The 15,957-nt window shown below is 32.6% G+C and overlaps 2 protein-coding genes across 4 annotated transcripts; one reads left to right on the forward strand and one right to left on the reverse strand.

Annotated features, from left to right (window-relative positions):
• The first annotated feature begins 1,466 nt into the window (after positions 1-1,466).
• Positions 1,467-9,420, forward strand: LOC130623478 (uncharacterized). Of its 2 annotated transcripts, XM_057438970.1 has the most exons (9): positions 1,467-1,611; positions 2,213-2,250; positions 2,487-2,563; positions 4,744-4,798; positions 5,286-5,377; positions 6,177-6,438; positions 7,986-8,211; positions 8,840-8,874; positions 8,988-9,420. In XM_057438970.1, exons 1-9 carry the CDS (start codon positions 1,594-1,596, stop codon positions 9,250-9,252), a joined length of 1,068 nt encoding a protein of 355 aa, XP_057294953.1. In that variant the 5' UTR covers positions 1,467-1,593; the 3' UTR covers positions 9,253-9,420. The 2 variants fall into 2 exon arrangements, with proteins under 2 accessions (XP_057294953.1, XP_057294954.1); XM_057438971.1 differs by lacking the exon at positions 8,840-8,874 and having other exon boundaries at positions 8,988-9,140.
• A 1,050-nt stretch (positions 9,421-10,470) lies between these two features.
• Positions 10,471-13,666, reverse strand: LOC130623481 (soluble NSF attachment protein 29-like). 2 transcript variants are annotated; one of them, XM_057438975.1, is made up of 2 exons: positions 13,520-13,666; positions 10,471-11,285 (listed from the first exon to the last, which is right to left on the reverse strand). In XM_057438975.1, exon 2 carries the CDS (start codon positions 11,277-11,279, stop codon positions 10,596-10,598), a length of 684 nt encoding a protein of 227 aa, XP_057294958.1. In that variant the 5' UTR covers positions 11,280-11,285; positions 13,520-13,666; the 3' UTR covers positions 10,471-10,595. The 2 variants fall into 2 exon arrangements, with proteins under 2 accessions (XP_057294958.1, XP_057294957.1); XM_057438974.1 differs by lacking the exon at positions 13,520-13,666 and adding an exon at positions 12,125-12,356.
• Positions 13,667-15,957: the final 2,291 nt, after the last annotated feature.

Raw genomic sequence — 15,957 nt, forward strand, 5'->3', positions numbered from 1 at the left:
ACAATAACATCCAAACCTTTACACCTTGATATCTCTGCAATCCTTCATCAAAGGACATGATCCTATACATTTTTTCTGTTAGCGTTTTGTCTACACAACCGAAGTAACTGAATTATATTTTTAAAACATTTAGAATACTCATTGCTTGTGTCATTTCTAGAACCTATATTTTTCTTTATTCGTCAAAAGCACATGATCCTATACACTTTGTTGATCAGGGTTAAACAACTCACTGCAGACGTCAGTAAAATTTGTATGACAGATCTTTTTAATTGTCCTTTTGCCTAAGTTGATTTTTTAATGGACCTTATTGACTACTATATATACTAATTTAAAGTGATTTAGTTAAATTTCTTTTGCAGGAGGTGAGCTTTAATTCATGCAACAGGCAAAGAAACTTTCAAGCAAAATAGGGATTATGAGTATTGTTTTATTTACTTTTATATACATTTTTGGCAGTATCTTTTTTTACGGTAACCCAAGGTTCCACCAACTGTAAAATTTGCCAAAAGTAGCTAGAAAATCAGGAAAATGTCAAATGATATTGAGTGGACATCCTATATTTTTGAAACTTTTATGTTCGTGTCATTTTATAGCTTGAAACAGAAATACAGAATGCAGTATTATGTGGATATTTAAAAACAAAAAAATAGTTTTTTACGATATTGTTCCTCTGCCTTGCCATTTGTGGTTGTTATCAAAACATGTTGCATTTGCTTCAAATGACTTTCACTGATTGTATAATTGTTGCAAAGTCATTATCTAGTTGTTAACAACCTACACACTGCAAAATTTTGTCCAAGTAAAACATGACAATGTCACAGGCAAAATCCTAAATATTACGGCACCTCAAAAGGAAGAAACATTTATTGAAGTAGTGCTACAGATTGTGTGTGATGCAAGTTTAATGCAGGATTAGCAAGCATTTTAATGCTTGACATAACATGCGAAAAATTGTGAAAGCCCTGAAATTTTAAAGAAGTGACTTTATTAATTGATTATTTTTTTTTTCAGGGATTTTAATAACATCCAATAGAAGTGTTCATAATTTTAAGGCAAATTATAACAATTTTAAAAAATCATACATCACATGGATCTGTAACAAACCTATTCAATGCAGGAAGTTACTAAAAATAACGAAATTATATTTAAATTTTATCAAAAGAGTGTGACTTTTAAACTCGTCAAGGCTTCCAAAAATCAATAAGTTCCATTGAGACAAGGTTGATAAAATTTTTACCGTTTCAATTGATAGTATATATACAGTTTAGTAAACGTATGTTGTAGATACTTTTGTTTTAATCTGTATTAACTGATTTTACTAGTATTTCAGCTTTTACCTGATAATAACTTTAAAAGTCAAAATATATTGTGATTAAAAATTGTTGGTCACTTAATAACCAAATAGTACTGCTGCCACAACGTTCTTCAGTTACATTAAAATTCTTTTCTTTATCTGTAGTACAAAATAGATATATGAATTGATCATCTGTTATCTGTATTCTGCAAAAGATCAAAGACAGGAAATAGAAAAAATTTGCACCAGCATTGGTTTATTTTTTGTACAGATTTTATCAAGAATAAAGTCATATTATGGATTTATTACCAAAAGTAAGTGCACATGTACATTGCAGGTATGAATTTTTGTATATAAATAAAGTCTACTAAAAACTTAAATTCGCTTTGGATTATATTTATGTATAGATTTTTCTTCTTCTCGATGGAATAACAAGCATATTCATTTTCAAGAGTTGTTTTTTTTATTTTTTATTTAACAACTTGCTGTACACCTGATTTTTAAAAATTTTATATAAATAATTCTGAATTTATATTATGAGAGTAGTAATAAAATGGTGTGACATTTTCATTACAAAATTTTGAAATCTTTAAACTTCTATGGGAGCTTGTGACAAATTTATATTGAAAGATGCCAATTTTTAGTTTATTGAAGCTTTTTATAAAACTTTCTTTCTATTCGCCTTGACATTTGGCAATTGTAAATGCGAAATATATTTTGCTGAAATTAAAAATTGGGAGTAAAAGGAGCTGTAAAACTGGCTAAAAAATTTCCAATCTACCAGGTGCAATTTTTTTACCCGTCTTAGCCAGATAATTTTGATGGCAGCCCAAGTTATAAAATATATTAAAGTCTGTGTAAGTGTGTTTTGAAATCTTTGTCATAATCGTAAAATCTTTTATTTCTTTTCTTTAGCTTGTATTTTCAAGCTCTGAAGATGAAAATGAAGAAAGGTACATGCAGAGATATATAAGAAAAAATTCAGAAAAAAATTGTGCACTTTATGTAGTAAACATAAAGCTGCTCAAAAAATTGCTTCCAAAAACAAGTGATACCATACTGTAAAATAATTAAAAGACAAACTTTTCTGTGGACATAGAGTCATCAAATTCATAATACAAAACTATGGGCTAAACTTTGGGCTAATAAACTGTCAGTGGTTTATGAATTCTCAATTCAACTTTTTCAGCCAGCTGAAAAGAACAGTCCACCAAGCAGTGGGAGCTTCCTTTGATGTAAACAAAAGAATTAAAAAGAATGATGAAGGTAAGTGTCACATTTAGAGAGTATTTCTGCTTAAAGTTGATGACCACCCACCTCATAGATCTCGTTTAGATGTAATAAATAATTGTCGTTTTAGTCACGTTTTTTATCAAGGTGTCAACTCATAAACTACACACATTTGTACATTCAATTTTTCTTTTATATCAAAACAAAAATGGCTTTTTTTTACGTGATAATGCGCTATATGTTAATGTGTCGCCGTATTCACAGGTACTTGGGCATCTTGTCAATGGCAAGTCGTATCGAAGCCTGGTCATATCCCGGAATAGTTGCTTTTTCAGTACTAACCCTTTCAATCTGAGTGAAATGTTCCTAAGCCAACTAGATGCACCTTTTTCAGAGTTTAATTCATTGAGTCGCCTCTGCTCGCCATCCATTTGTTGTTTCAACTGTTCAAGAATTACGTTGTTTCTTTCGTTTTGATTTTATTTATTTCATTATTTATTCTTGTATAGATTTTTTTTAATCTTATTGGTTCAGATCGGGGAATTCCAAATTTTCTGTCAACATCAGTGAGTTTTCGTAATCATATTGCGCATTATCAGGGAATGTTGGAATACCAAGTCCTTCCATTTTACCTGTAATGCAAATCTCGCGTTGATTTATTTTCGCTAATGAGCTTATCCTAAAAATTTCGCGTGGATTCATTTTCATCAACATCGACTGTCACTTCTCAGGATCGCAAAAATAATTTTTCAGCAACAACATTTTTAACTGAAAAAAAAGTTTTGTTTCTGTTGTGTTTTTATTCTCCCAATGCTCATTTGAAATCGAACGTTGTTATTTTGATCGTTTGAAATCGAACGTTTTTATTATTATGCTCTTCTCCACATTACTTTTGTTAACAATTCGTATGTATTGATAAATGATTTTACAAGGGAAGAGTGTTATGATTCGATTTTTGTTAAAACACTCTCACAATGCCAGTTTGTGAAGTGTTTGAGTCGATTTTTTTTTAGGATACAAGTTTAATTATCCGAAAATGTGACAACATCTATCATATACCTAATGGGAAAAAAGTATTGCGGAAGAAAAGATTGCGAATTTGGCCAAAATTTGCAATCTTTTCTTCCGCAATTCCAAGAAAAAAATTCGCAACCCAATTTTATCGATTTCAAGAAAAAGACCAATTATTTCTGTCGTTGTTTTGCTATAATAAGGTTTACAGGAGGTAAGAAATTTTCATTGGAAATCTTAATGACCGAGCATGCCGATTAATTTTGTTTCTAAAAAATACGCGAATGATGAAATTCGGAAAATTCGCGTGGATTTATTTTCGCGAATGACGAGATATGAAAAATTTCGTGTGGATTAATTTTTTTTGCGAACAGTCAAAAATTCGTTAAATTGCGAAAATTGATCCATGCGAAAATTAATCCACGCGAAAATTAATACATGCGAAAATTATTTCATGCGAAAATTAATCCATGCGAAAATTAATCCATGCGAAAATTAATCCATGCGAAAATTAGTCCATGCGAAAATTAATCAGCGTAAGGTACACAACGCGACCGAAAATTAAAATAGTGTTTAGCAAACTCAATGATTGCATTATCATGAAGTTGTTCCTTGCGCTGACAGGGGGTATGAAGCCGCCAAAACAACATGATAGCACATGACGCTTCCATTAAAAATGGTAGACTTGATATCAAATATTCGCCGATATCATGCAATGCGAGTTTGAAAACTCACTGATAACGACATAAAATTTGACCCCTCGAGGAAATAACAATATTCATATGGTGTAATAGCACAAGCAAGAAGTGTACAGGATCCCTGCTAGTAAATATTAAGTTCAATAGATAGTTTCTTATGTATTTAGGCGTAAATTTATTTTTGGAGTAATATTTTCCAATATGCGAATTTTAGTGAGCCTGAGTCTTAACTGAAGATTCCAACTTTTCTAAATGTAATGCTGGGATGATTGCTTTTAATTTGGTAGATGTTCAAACAGGTCCTAGTTTACAGAAATATTTTTGCAGACTGTATCACTTTGTTTGTAGTATTCTTCACATAAGGAGTATCTTCACTTCAATATTTTTTTGTATGAAAGTGGTCTTCCACAACTCTGTGTATGTCAGTTGCAGTTTCAGATAAAAGACAAGCTCTGTTGAGAATGTTGAAGACAAGAAAATAAATCTAAAATTCTGATTTTCTTATAGCTGAAGTAAAGAATGTAGATGGTAGTCAGTCAGTTTCAACTAACTCTTGGAAAAGGTTTATTTTGTAACTAATTTTATAAATAGTATTTTATGTACTAACTTTTAGACACTGGGGTAAAAAATGTACAAGAATTAGTACAGTTATTACGCACAAAAAGCTTGTCGGAGCTTCTCAAAAGTAAGAGAAAATCTTTTTTGGGATATTTCAGTTTTTAAAATTGATTTGCACCAGAACGAACTTCCAATAATAAATAGTCGTTGATAAACTTTTTTTCGAAAATGTCAATAATATTATCATCAATATTAGGTTTAACTCAAAATTATACCTTGCTGTATCTCCTAAGCAAACTAAAAGTTAACCTGGAACTGTAAATTAACGCACTCAAATTTGTACTTCATGATCTTTGCGCGTAGGAATTAGTATAAACGAAGATTATAGCAGAATGTAACTATAGTGCAGTCGTAGATAATACCAGATTCTATAGTTGTTAAAAGAGTTTCTAGTTCAACCTGTCTTGTACGTATGATTTTATTTGTTTCAGGGCATCGCTCAACCAATCGGATGATTCTATAGATCGAAAATTAACCTTTGTTCAAATAGAACAACAAAAAATTGTGTTGGCTTTAGAAAAAGGTGAATTAAGATTTATATAGTTTGTAAATAAAAATGAGCCTGATTATTTTTATCTTGATTTTTAGTTTTGCATCTGTTCTCGATGACAAAACTGTTTAACAAACATCAAAAAATTTCGCTCGCATTTATAAAATAACGAAGTTGAAGCAAAGATGGTGCACATAAAATTAAAACAAACAAACATTTTTTCGCAAAAAGGAACATACCGTTGTAAAAATAATTGTCTTCCCAATTATCTTCTTTTTTGCGGAATTAACGTTCAGTTACTGATCTGCTTTTACTCCTTGAAATTTTAAGTCACTATTCACTTCTGTTGCATTGACATTCAAACTAATATCTTTTTTTGGTTTTCTTTTGTGTTGAGTTGCATGTTCTATATCATGTTAAGGTAAATTTCTATTAATAAGATTTCTTATACTTCTATCGATAAGAATGGCCTAAGTAATAGGCTCAAAGGTGGTTGTAATGTAACAATTCCTGCTGGTTAGATGGAGACAATTGTTTTGTCACCTTAACTTGATTCTAATGTTCAACATTAAACGGCATTATGAGGAGTTTAACTATATAGGCGATGGGTACAAACGTCAACACTAAACTCTTCATCGATCATCACAAAACCTAACTTTCCTATTATAAGATAAAACCAAGCAGGATGAAACAAACTACTTTTTTATCTACAAAAACTCTAAAGAAAAGGAATTACAAATACCATAGTTATGTTATGGCTTATCCTTTGTGGAGTCTGTTTTCTCTAACGGTTTACAAACTGTTTTAACCCTACTTTTGATCATTTTTGAAGGTGACAAGACATCTTTAACTAATGCGAAGAATGCTTTATCACAACTACAACAAAACCTATCCAGTGTAAGCAAAGCTTTATCTAAGGAAAAGAGTATGATCAAAGCGTTACGTGACTCTCAACTTCAAGACAACTCACAGAGTACAGATCAAGGTGAACTTATCAAGACAGCTAAAAGGATAGTGTTTCAACAGAAGATTCTTGTGAAGTATTTGAAGTTGCATAAAGAGCTTACTCAAAATTTAGATGCAGCTTGGAAGAGGTAATAGTTCTTCTTCGTAGGAGAGTTGTTTTTCGAATTTAATTTCGAATTTAAAAAAAATTGATGAAAAAAAAAGTGTAAAATATGAATTGTAAACTTTAATTTATCTTTGCCCAGAATGTTATTTTTCATTATTATTATTATTATTATTATTATTATTATTATTATTATTATTATTATTATTATTATTATTATTATTATTATTATTATTATTATTATTATTATTATTATTATTATTATTATTATTATTATTATTATTATTATTATTATTATTATTATTATTATTATTATTATTATTATTATTATTATTATTATTATTATTATTGTTATTATTATTATTTGTTACGTTAGTTGGTTTTTATTAGCGAAAGCTATCTTGTAAATTTGACCAACGTTAAATAAAGAAACATACATACATACATACAAGATGCGGAGATGGTGTAATGGTAGCGCATTTGACTTGTAATCATAAGGTCTCAGGTTCAAGTGCCCACTCCGGCGCACTTTAAATGCAGTGTTGTCAGCCCATTTGGTGCCATCTACTGACTGCTATCACATATTACGTAATCAAGTAGGGGAGAGGGGGGGTCATCGAAATTGTTTACGCTTGATTATGAGGGAGAGGGAGGGGTCAAGTGGTTTGATGACATGAGCAAAACAAAAAAAATTAACAGCATATTTTATCATGAGTGTGAAAAATATCAACTATCTAAAGCGTTTGTATTCGCCATATTCTATATATTTCATGTAAAATATAAAAGTAAAATATAAAACTGTAAATATTTAAAACTTTTGTATGGTCTGGTATAACCGAGAAAAGGAAATAGTTAAGTTCGTGGGATATTTCAAACATTTTTATCTATAAGAGTGGTATCTGTGGTAGATGATGACGTAATTTTGGGAGGGAGGTCAACCAAATGATTACGACTGATTACATGGGGGAGGGGGAGTGAAATTAGGCAAAAATTATTGTAGTATTACGCAAGCAAGTTGAGCAATGCTATACGTATCTCTGGCGGAAATGTAACATAGTTACAGTCGGAGGGTAGGAAGGATGGAATTCCCAAGGACGTTAAAACTTCCCATTACTTACTTACTTAAAACAATTAAAACAGTCCAAGAGTTGTAACATTGTTTCACTTTTATTGAAGGGTGTGACTTGAACTTAATCACTGGCGCAAGTTTTGGTATATTTTTTATACCAACTGAATGTTTTGATTAGATATCCCTTTTTACTAACTTAATTGAGAATAAATTTTGTCTAAATTTATTTTAGCTCGTTTGCTTTTCAGTGGATTGTTCGTAGATGTAATTTTAGTCACGATTTTTAAGAAAATTTTTTGCGAAAGGACAGACTAAAAATGCTACGTTATAAAACCATTTTGACGACCAGTAGTTTTCCTAAAAAACCAAAATAGAAAAAGAAATCAAAAAATAGTTATTTGTTCAAAAAGTCGGTAAGAAATATGCGAAATTTTTTTTAATTTTTTACCGACTGTTTCGCAACACATCTGAAATTGCCTTCTATTTTCATTTTTCATTTTTAGATATCCCAGTCAACTCTCAAAAGACGCACAACAAAATTTTACTGGCACCTCTCAAAATAACTTGACAATAATCAAAAAGAATGAAATCCCACGTCTTCAGGCAGAATCCTCTTGTTCTGATAAACCTGTTAAATCTATGTATTCATCTTCTGTATTAGTTGATAGTCAGCAAGAAACAGGACTGATTGCGAATTTGTCAGGAGAAGATGATCAAGATAAAGCTAAGGTAAGGTGGTGGTTTGTCACATGTCTTTGTACCATCTCGGATTTATAATGCACTCTAGGTATTGTTAAAGTGGTTTGTCACATGTCTTTGTACCATCTCGGATTTATAATGCACTCTAGGTATTGTTAAAGTGGTTTGTCACATGTCGTTGTATCGAATTTATGATACACTCTAGTGTATTGTTTATGCTGTTTGTTACCATGTCTTTGTATCATCTCGAATTTATGATGCACTCTAACGTATTGTTTTAGGTCGTTTGTTCACATGTCGTTGTACCATCTCGGATTTATGATACACTCTAACGTATTGTTTTAAGTGGTTTGTTCACATCTTTGTACCATCTCGGATATATGATACACTGTAGTATATTGTTTTGGCGGTTACTTAACACATCTTTTATATTCCACATGAACTGCATTCTTGGTAGCAATTATCATCGAATAGAATAACAATCTTAGAAAGGTATAAAATTAAGAACAATTTAAAAACATTTTGAGGCTTTAAAATTGGAAAAGTTAAGAACAGTCGAAGGCCTTTTTTTCAAGATAAGCGTCTTATGTATGTTTCTTTAATGGCTATGTTATGCTGATGAGACTTGCTTATTCTTAAATTAACCTTTCTTTGGCAGGTGTATAAAACAGACAGCTTGGACAAGAACAAGAAGTAAGGAAAATATTTGCTGCATACAGAATTTTTTTGTATCTTTATACAGCATTGTGTCGTAAATTTAAAGTGAAACTGCATAACGTTTTGTAACCATTTTTATTTTACGTTAGCGCATCACAATTTGTTGACTTCAAATACTCCATCAAATCTAACACAACACAACATCAGGAAGGTGTAAACAAACCTTCAGGTCTTTCAACAAAATACAAAGAAGATACGAAGATTCAGTGTAAACCCAAGTTTATTGTCGCATTCTCTCAAAATGAGTTTTGTTCACTCTCTGATGTGTTACCTTCACAGATTTGGAATGCGAAAGATTTTGGCGGATTGAATTTCAACACAGATTTACTTAAGACACTTGAGTTTGATTTATGAGAGTATCGAATTGTGGGAAACGTTTTTTTTTTGTTTCATTGTACTTTTTTTTTGGAAAATAAGTACTGTTTTAAGCATGTCTTTGATTATTTCCTACATTGTGTCAACTCTTTGTTGAAAATCACGTATAGCAGGCGCCAGGAGATTTCTGTTTTTCATTACCATAGCAACAAAATGCTTTGACACATTTTTTCGCCTTTCGCTTTTTATTATTACAAAATATTCGTGAAAAGAATATTTTTTAAAATCTCATGTGCGTTAACCCGAGATGAAAAAGAGAGAACAGGCGCTGAGAACGAGGTTAAGAAAAACACTGCGTTATTTTTTGAGAGGCACAGATACCCGAGCATGTCAGTTTGTTTAATTCGGAATTAACTTCGAAACATTTGCGACGCAGAAAACTAGAAACAGTTCTCACTTTTTCGTAGCGGAATGTTTTGATGTGAATTTTTAAAGGGTTTTTTTTTTGGAAAGAATTTGATTCTTGTTTTAAATAAAGCAAAAGTGTTTACACAACCTGGTCTTCAGGAAAATTATGTAGTCAACTGGTATATACCACAGGCGTGAAATAACAATGGAGACGAAGTTAGTGTTTGCATTTGTCATTTCAAATTTGATGCTTTATTCTCGTGGAAATTAAAATAATACAGGTAGGGAATATTTTTTTCTTAGAATTGTAAAAGAAAAGATTCCGATTTTTGACCAAATTTCGCAAACTTTTCTTCCGCAAAAATTTCTTCCCTTAAGTTATTACGTTAGCTGTGAAAATCGGAATAAAAGTAGAGAATTTAAATTTTATATTCTTCGACTATATCATTAGTGACAAGACAATTCTAATTTAAAAACTGTTTGTCGCTGGTGCCCAACTATATTCCCAGGGTCCGTTACTTTCTTCGAGTCGAGTCCGTTGAAAAACACTGAAACTTTGGATTACTGTATTTCGACAAGTTGTTCTTTTTTTCGCATCAGGGACACACTCACATTTTAAAATGCGTAACATTAAAGCCCGTTCCTCAGTCCACAGAAAACACAACAATATAACCGAACCTTGCATTTAACGAAATATATATAACAAAAAAAAATTAAAAAAATTAACATCTAAAAATAACTTCATTACGTTTACATAAAAGGAAATTATAAACGAGACAAGGATTATTAAAATTGGAAACAAGGCTAATGTTGATATAATTTGACAGTACATAACGATGAGGTCTCATATAAATGTGTATGAAAATAGAGAGAAATTTTTTTAAAAAAAATTGAATCGGAAAGTAGACAGTAACATGTATTATGTAATTTCTAATTTGTAGATTTGTTCTATTAAGATGCATCAAAAAGCATTTTTATTTCAAAATTTTACGTATTCTTAGATTTTGGTTTTCAATATTTGCATCGGCAGTTTCAGTTTTCCTTTGAATGCGATCCAACAATACATTGTGATCGTCAATTTCTGCTCCCAACGCCATACCTTGATTCTTCAGTATCTCCAGCCCGGCCATCATGTTATCTAAGTTTTTATCAACAATAGCGTCTGTAGATGATTGCCTCACATTGGCGTCCGAATCTCCTTCCCATGAAAGGTCGGCTCGTTGATTTATCGTGCGTAGGTTGTTCTTGATTTCGTTGTTATCCCTTCGAATATCCTGGTTTATTTTTAACGCATTCGCTCTTGAATCTTCCGTGTGAGGGTCATCTGTTTGTACCGGTTTCTTGAACCAGTTACTCATCGTTCCCCATATGCTTTTCAACGAAGTAATGTTTCGGTCTGTTTGTTTTAAATCTCCGGAAATCTTATCTAGATTTTTGTCTGTGCGTTCAAGCTGCTCTCGCTGCTTTCGTAACTCTTCTGCAGTCTCGCTAGCAATGCCTTGCGATTCGTTGATCATTCGTAGGGACCGATAAGAACTGTCAATCATTCTTTGTTGATACAGTTCTTTTTCTTGTTTTATTCTTGCCAACTCAGGCGTGTCGCTGATGTCTTCAAAGTTGTCTTCATCTTCGAAAGGATTTCTATCACGGTAAGCCATTTTTTCCTAGAATGTTCACATAATAATTGACATATATGTACACAATACAAGACACCATAAGGCTGAGAATGGCTAAAAATTAGGTACAAACTGATTTTCTATTTTAAAAACACGAAAACATAGGGTATATAAATGTATATAAAGACACAAATTTTCAAATTCGGCTAAATTGGTTACAAATATTTGAAAGGTACTGTAAAAAAATGCTTGAAATATGAGAAAATAAGAACGTGTGCTTAAGATATGAAAAATTAAAAACAATTTAGGTTCCAGGCAAATCTTCTAATAAAAAAGTGTTTTATTTTACAAAGATGTCTGATGCTAAAATGTTACTGTTATTCGTGTTTTACTTATGAATTTTAGTTTGACAAAAGCTTATTTTTCTAAAGTTCACATAAAATCAAGTTGAGTTCAATATAAAGGAGTTTAAAAGTTGTCTTTCAAGCTTTTAATTTGTACACTTAAGTCACCATTTTTTAACCTGGTAAAAAATGCTAATCTGTTAAAAAATTACCCTCAGTTATTCTGTTCTTAAGAAATTCCAGCAAATTTTCTTCAAGTTACACACCTCTTACAGCATGCATAGATTTCAAAGCATTACATTTTAGAAATTTTGCACTATATACGCACTGGGTATTAAAAATTGTGCATTAAAAACTCATTGTCTATGTATTTTAGCAACACAAACAGGCCCAGGGCAGTTTTTTGGGACATTTAATGAGAGTCAGTCAGAACAAACATTAGCACTTTCGATAAAGGCAAAAAAACTGATTCAAAGATTGCCTTGCTGTTGAAGTGATTGACACTTTGACAACTAGCTGAGGCTAAATGTTGTGTAACTGTACCTCTTGTGTCCCAAGTGCAGGAGTTTTCTTGTACGAAATTCTGTGCATCTGAGGCTATTGTTTGCTGCAGATGACAGGATGGCCAGTGCATGACAATAACTGAGGGTGACATTACCAAAAAACAACAGTAATGCATATGTTGTATATACGAGGGTGCCAATAAGCCGCATGCGCCATAAAAAGTGTGGGCGTTTTCAGGCCAGTTTGGCATTTTGAAAAAAATTCAAGTATTCGCCCAAAAAAACCCGCATAGGCTCAAACAATGCCCCCCCCCCCCCCTAAAAAAACAGACACTAATATGATTCAAAAAACTATTAAAATTAAAATAAACTTACTATGTGGTAGCGAAGTTCTTAAAAGAACTGATGATTTTTGATAAATTTTGCTTTATAAATAACTTATATATAAACTTTATTCAATTTTATTTGAAAAGTCGTCCTATCTCGCCTGCATATATGCTGGCGTTTGCAGCTTATTGACACCCTCTTTTGTATATAAGTGAAACGGTGAAAGAAAATATATCCTTGAAGAAACGAACTGTGTTTAGATACAGTCTAGGTCACACATGTACTTTTCTGTGCTGAATTATGATGAACAAACTACATATATTGACACAGAATAAATACACATTGCAATGTTGAGTGTTTTTAAAATACTTTATGTAGCAATGCAATGTTGTCACAAGTTTGCCCTGTTTTGATAGGTTATTTTAAAAATGCCTAGGGAAAGGGAGGGAGGATATAACTTCGCCAGAAGGGAGGACAAGCATTTGCCAATAGTCCCTACCTATGTTCGCATAGTCTAAGACATAAGGCCACCATAAAAAATATGTTGTGTTCGCGTCCTGAAGACCCCGCAAAAATGAGTCGGTCGCGCGGTAGGGCGTATTTTTCCCGGGATATTCAGATGGAAGCAAACAAATTTGTTCCCAAGGCCAAGACAGTATAGCGCCACTCAACATCATTTATAGACCATTTTTCGCCGCCCTGTAAACTGTCAGTAGCCACAGGAGATTAATTTTCGCTAGTCAATTTTGCATAAATTAGTTCTGGCAAAAAAATTTTCTTTTTGAAAAATATCTCGCAAAATAATTTTCCCTTTCCGATTTACCGACTCGGGTTTTTATTACCAAAAGTGAGTCGATCGGAGGACACAAACACAACATTTTTGATGACAGCCTAAGATAACATAAGTTAACAGGGTATCCCTCGATATTTAGGCTAGCCATGTACAATATGCACATCTAACCATCTATATATCTCTACATGAAGGACAAAACAATGAGAAAAGAATAAGGTAAATCTGGTAAAAAAGAATGGACAGATTTTAAGGATTAACTTATAAAATTGTCAGTGTAAAGTCTTAAAACTTGGCAAATCATTTAGAGATATCTACCTAGTCCCTTTATATTGTGAATGAAGTCAACTTAATAAGTTACATGCTCAAAAAACATCATCACTCGACCTTTTTACCAATTCCCTTCTTGATTTAATTTTTTTCTTCTTATTCATCCATTATAATTAGCTGACACAGCAAAAAATGTACTGTGCGCCATATTGACAAATAATTGTTTAAGGCGCCCTTTTCGTAATAATATCCGACGGGAGGAGGGGGGGGGGGGGGTAGCGCAGGGTTTTTTGTTGGGTTGGGTTACACGACGGAAAGCAATTATTTTTTAGTGGAAATATAGGGCACCGTGCACAGACAGAAAAAATACGTCTATTAATTAATAATTAATACTTATATTGATCGGGCGAAGCAGGAATAACAATGCTACGGATAAAAGTTTAGGACAAAAAGTAAAAAAATACTCTTGATTGAATAAATATATAACGAAGAAGAAAAAAAAGCTTAAGATGCTGTTCAAAAATGCTGACCAATGAGAGAGTGTGCCAGTAGAATTAACTTTACTCCTAAATTTTAAACAAACAATTCACCCTCTGATGGAAAACTTAGAACTAAATAATTCTCACGACGAATGGTTCACTCAATAATAACTGGTAACTCAATAATTACTGGTAAACTTGCCTATATTGTTAATTGTAGCAAGTGAGCAAAAGTTATTACCAGAGACTGTTGTTTTTTAAACCAATTTTTAGGTAATAAATCTTTGCAAATCGGTCCTTGTTTTTAAAACTTTGTGAGTTTCGCAAAAAAGCCAAAAAGATAACAAAATTTTAGAAATTTTCTCTAACAAAAATTTCGCCAGTTCTTTGACAGGAATTGAATTTCTGATTCTTGTATAACAACACACTAACCATGATAGCCAAGTATACATAACAGTTTTATTTCGGCATAGCTGGGTATCTTGGCTAAAAATACGTACGCTCTAAATTATTACATTTTAAGCGCCACTCCCCCTTCTTTAATAGCCTATTTCCCCTCTCTATGTGACCATACGTCCCTGATGTAGAATGGTGCATTAAGTGTTTTGGCAATTTTTATTTTTTCGAAAATAAATAACGCCAAAAATGCGCTAGTCACAGTTTCTGTAATGTGGAAGAATTAACGCAACAACAGGTCAAGAAAATTGATAAAATAGGCCATGTTGACATCAACAAGAATCAACACAGTTTAAGGTTTTGGATCTAACATATTAACTTAAGTCCGTTGTGCATGTTCGTGAATATTTACAAGTGAACTTTGATAAGTTTAAAGTGCGTGGGTTTCAATCTCATCCCAAGGCTCTTCTACACCTATATTATTCTGACGGACAGCTCCAGATTATGTAGCTGCTCCGTCATAGGCGTAGAAGACCTCTAGAGACGAGGTTAAGTGGGTCTAAAATAAAAAGGCTGTAATTTTATTGGAATCATGCTAAATTTAGTATTTATTTTATTTTACTTTTATTTTTTAACACGATTATAGAGTCCACATACCAGTTTATTCATTGGGTGCGTCATCTCCAAATAGATATACGCAGATTTCCCATAAATTCCCATCAAAATTTAAAAAAAAACGGGCTGACAAAAACACGCCTATTCGAATACAGTTTTATTTTAAATTGCGCATGGGTTTGATGTAGCCTTGATGTAATACAATATATAAGACATAAAATTAAAAAGTAAAAAAATACAAATACGTGTTTATTATTTTAATAAGTTCAGCGACCAACTTAGCAAATCTGTGAAAAAACTTTCCACAATTTTCACTGACACCGCCAGGCTTCACCAGAAGGAAAACGCTCCCTGCTTGATGCTCATAACCCTCTTGTTTCTACATCTTTTTTTTTCATTTCTTGTTTGATGAATACGATTTTTCGAGGCTATACCTTTACTAAAATCCATTGAATTAAACACCCTTACATCGAAGAATGCCACTGATCCAGTTTGCCAGGTTTGGTGCCTGATGTCAAAACTTTTCCGGCGCCGGCTTCAACGTCAAAAAAGCGAGGACTAGAGAGACGAGGCTTGAAATAATAGCTGTTAAATGCCACCTTAATCGGGCGATACACGGTCCATTTTATCGAATCCATTGTCAAATTTGTCTAATATGATTGTGTCAACCTCGTCCCCAGGACTATTTGCTTCTCACCGGCGCTGCGCTTTCTGATAGTTCTAGCGAAATAGAAGGTGCTGGGGTCGAGCTTGATGATTGTGTATCACACTTATACAGGCGGCCGCAAATCGGAACAACATTTGGGCCACCATAGATCACCAATGTGATCTTACCTACCTCTGACGTGCTTTAAGTCTTCAAGACAGTTAGATAACGCCATGGAATGGTTTCATAAAAAGCACCTATGTTCTGCTATTTGAAGTTAAGAGGCCCAATAACGTCGAGAGTTTTTGTAAATTCTAATCACACAATAACCTGCTGCACATGCGCAAACT

Source organism: Hydractinia symbiolongicarpus, chromosome 13 (assembly GCF_029227915.1).
Source record: "Hydractinia symbiolongicarpus strain clone_291-10 chromosome 13, HSymV2.1, whole genome shotgun sequence".
Taxonomy (NCBI): Eukaryota; Metazoa; Cnidaria; class Hydrozoa; order Anthoathecata; family Hydractiniidae; genus Hydractinia; species Hydractinia symbiolongicarpus.

What these genes read in the sequence shown, in the direction of transcription:
- LOC130623478 (XM_057438970.1), top strand. An exon ending in TGTGTTGGCTTTAGAAAAAG is followed by an intron (nt 5,378 to 6,176) that starts GTGAATTAAGAT and finishes TCATTTTTGAAG; the next exon opens with GTGACAAGACATCTTTAACT. An exon ending in TTAGATGCAGCTTGGAAGAG is followed by an intron (nt 6,439 to 7,985) that starts GTAATAGTTCTT and finishes TTTCATTTTTAG; the next exon opens with ATATCCCAGTCAACTCTCAA.
- LOC130623481 (XM_057438974.1), bottom strand. Translation starts at nt 12,172, where the DNA reads ATGCACAGAATTTCGTACAAGAAAACTCCTGCACTTGGGACACAAGAG. An exon ending in CTGCACTTGGGACACAAGAG is followed by an intron (nt 11,286 to 12,124) that starts GTACAGTTACAC and finishes TGAACATTCTAG; the next exon opens with GAAAAAATGGCTTACCGTGA.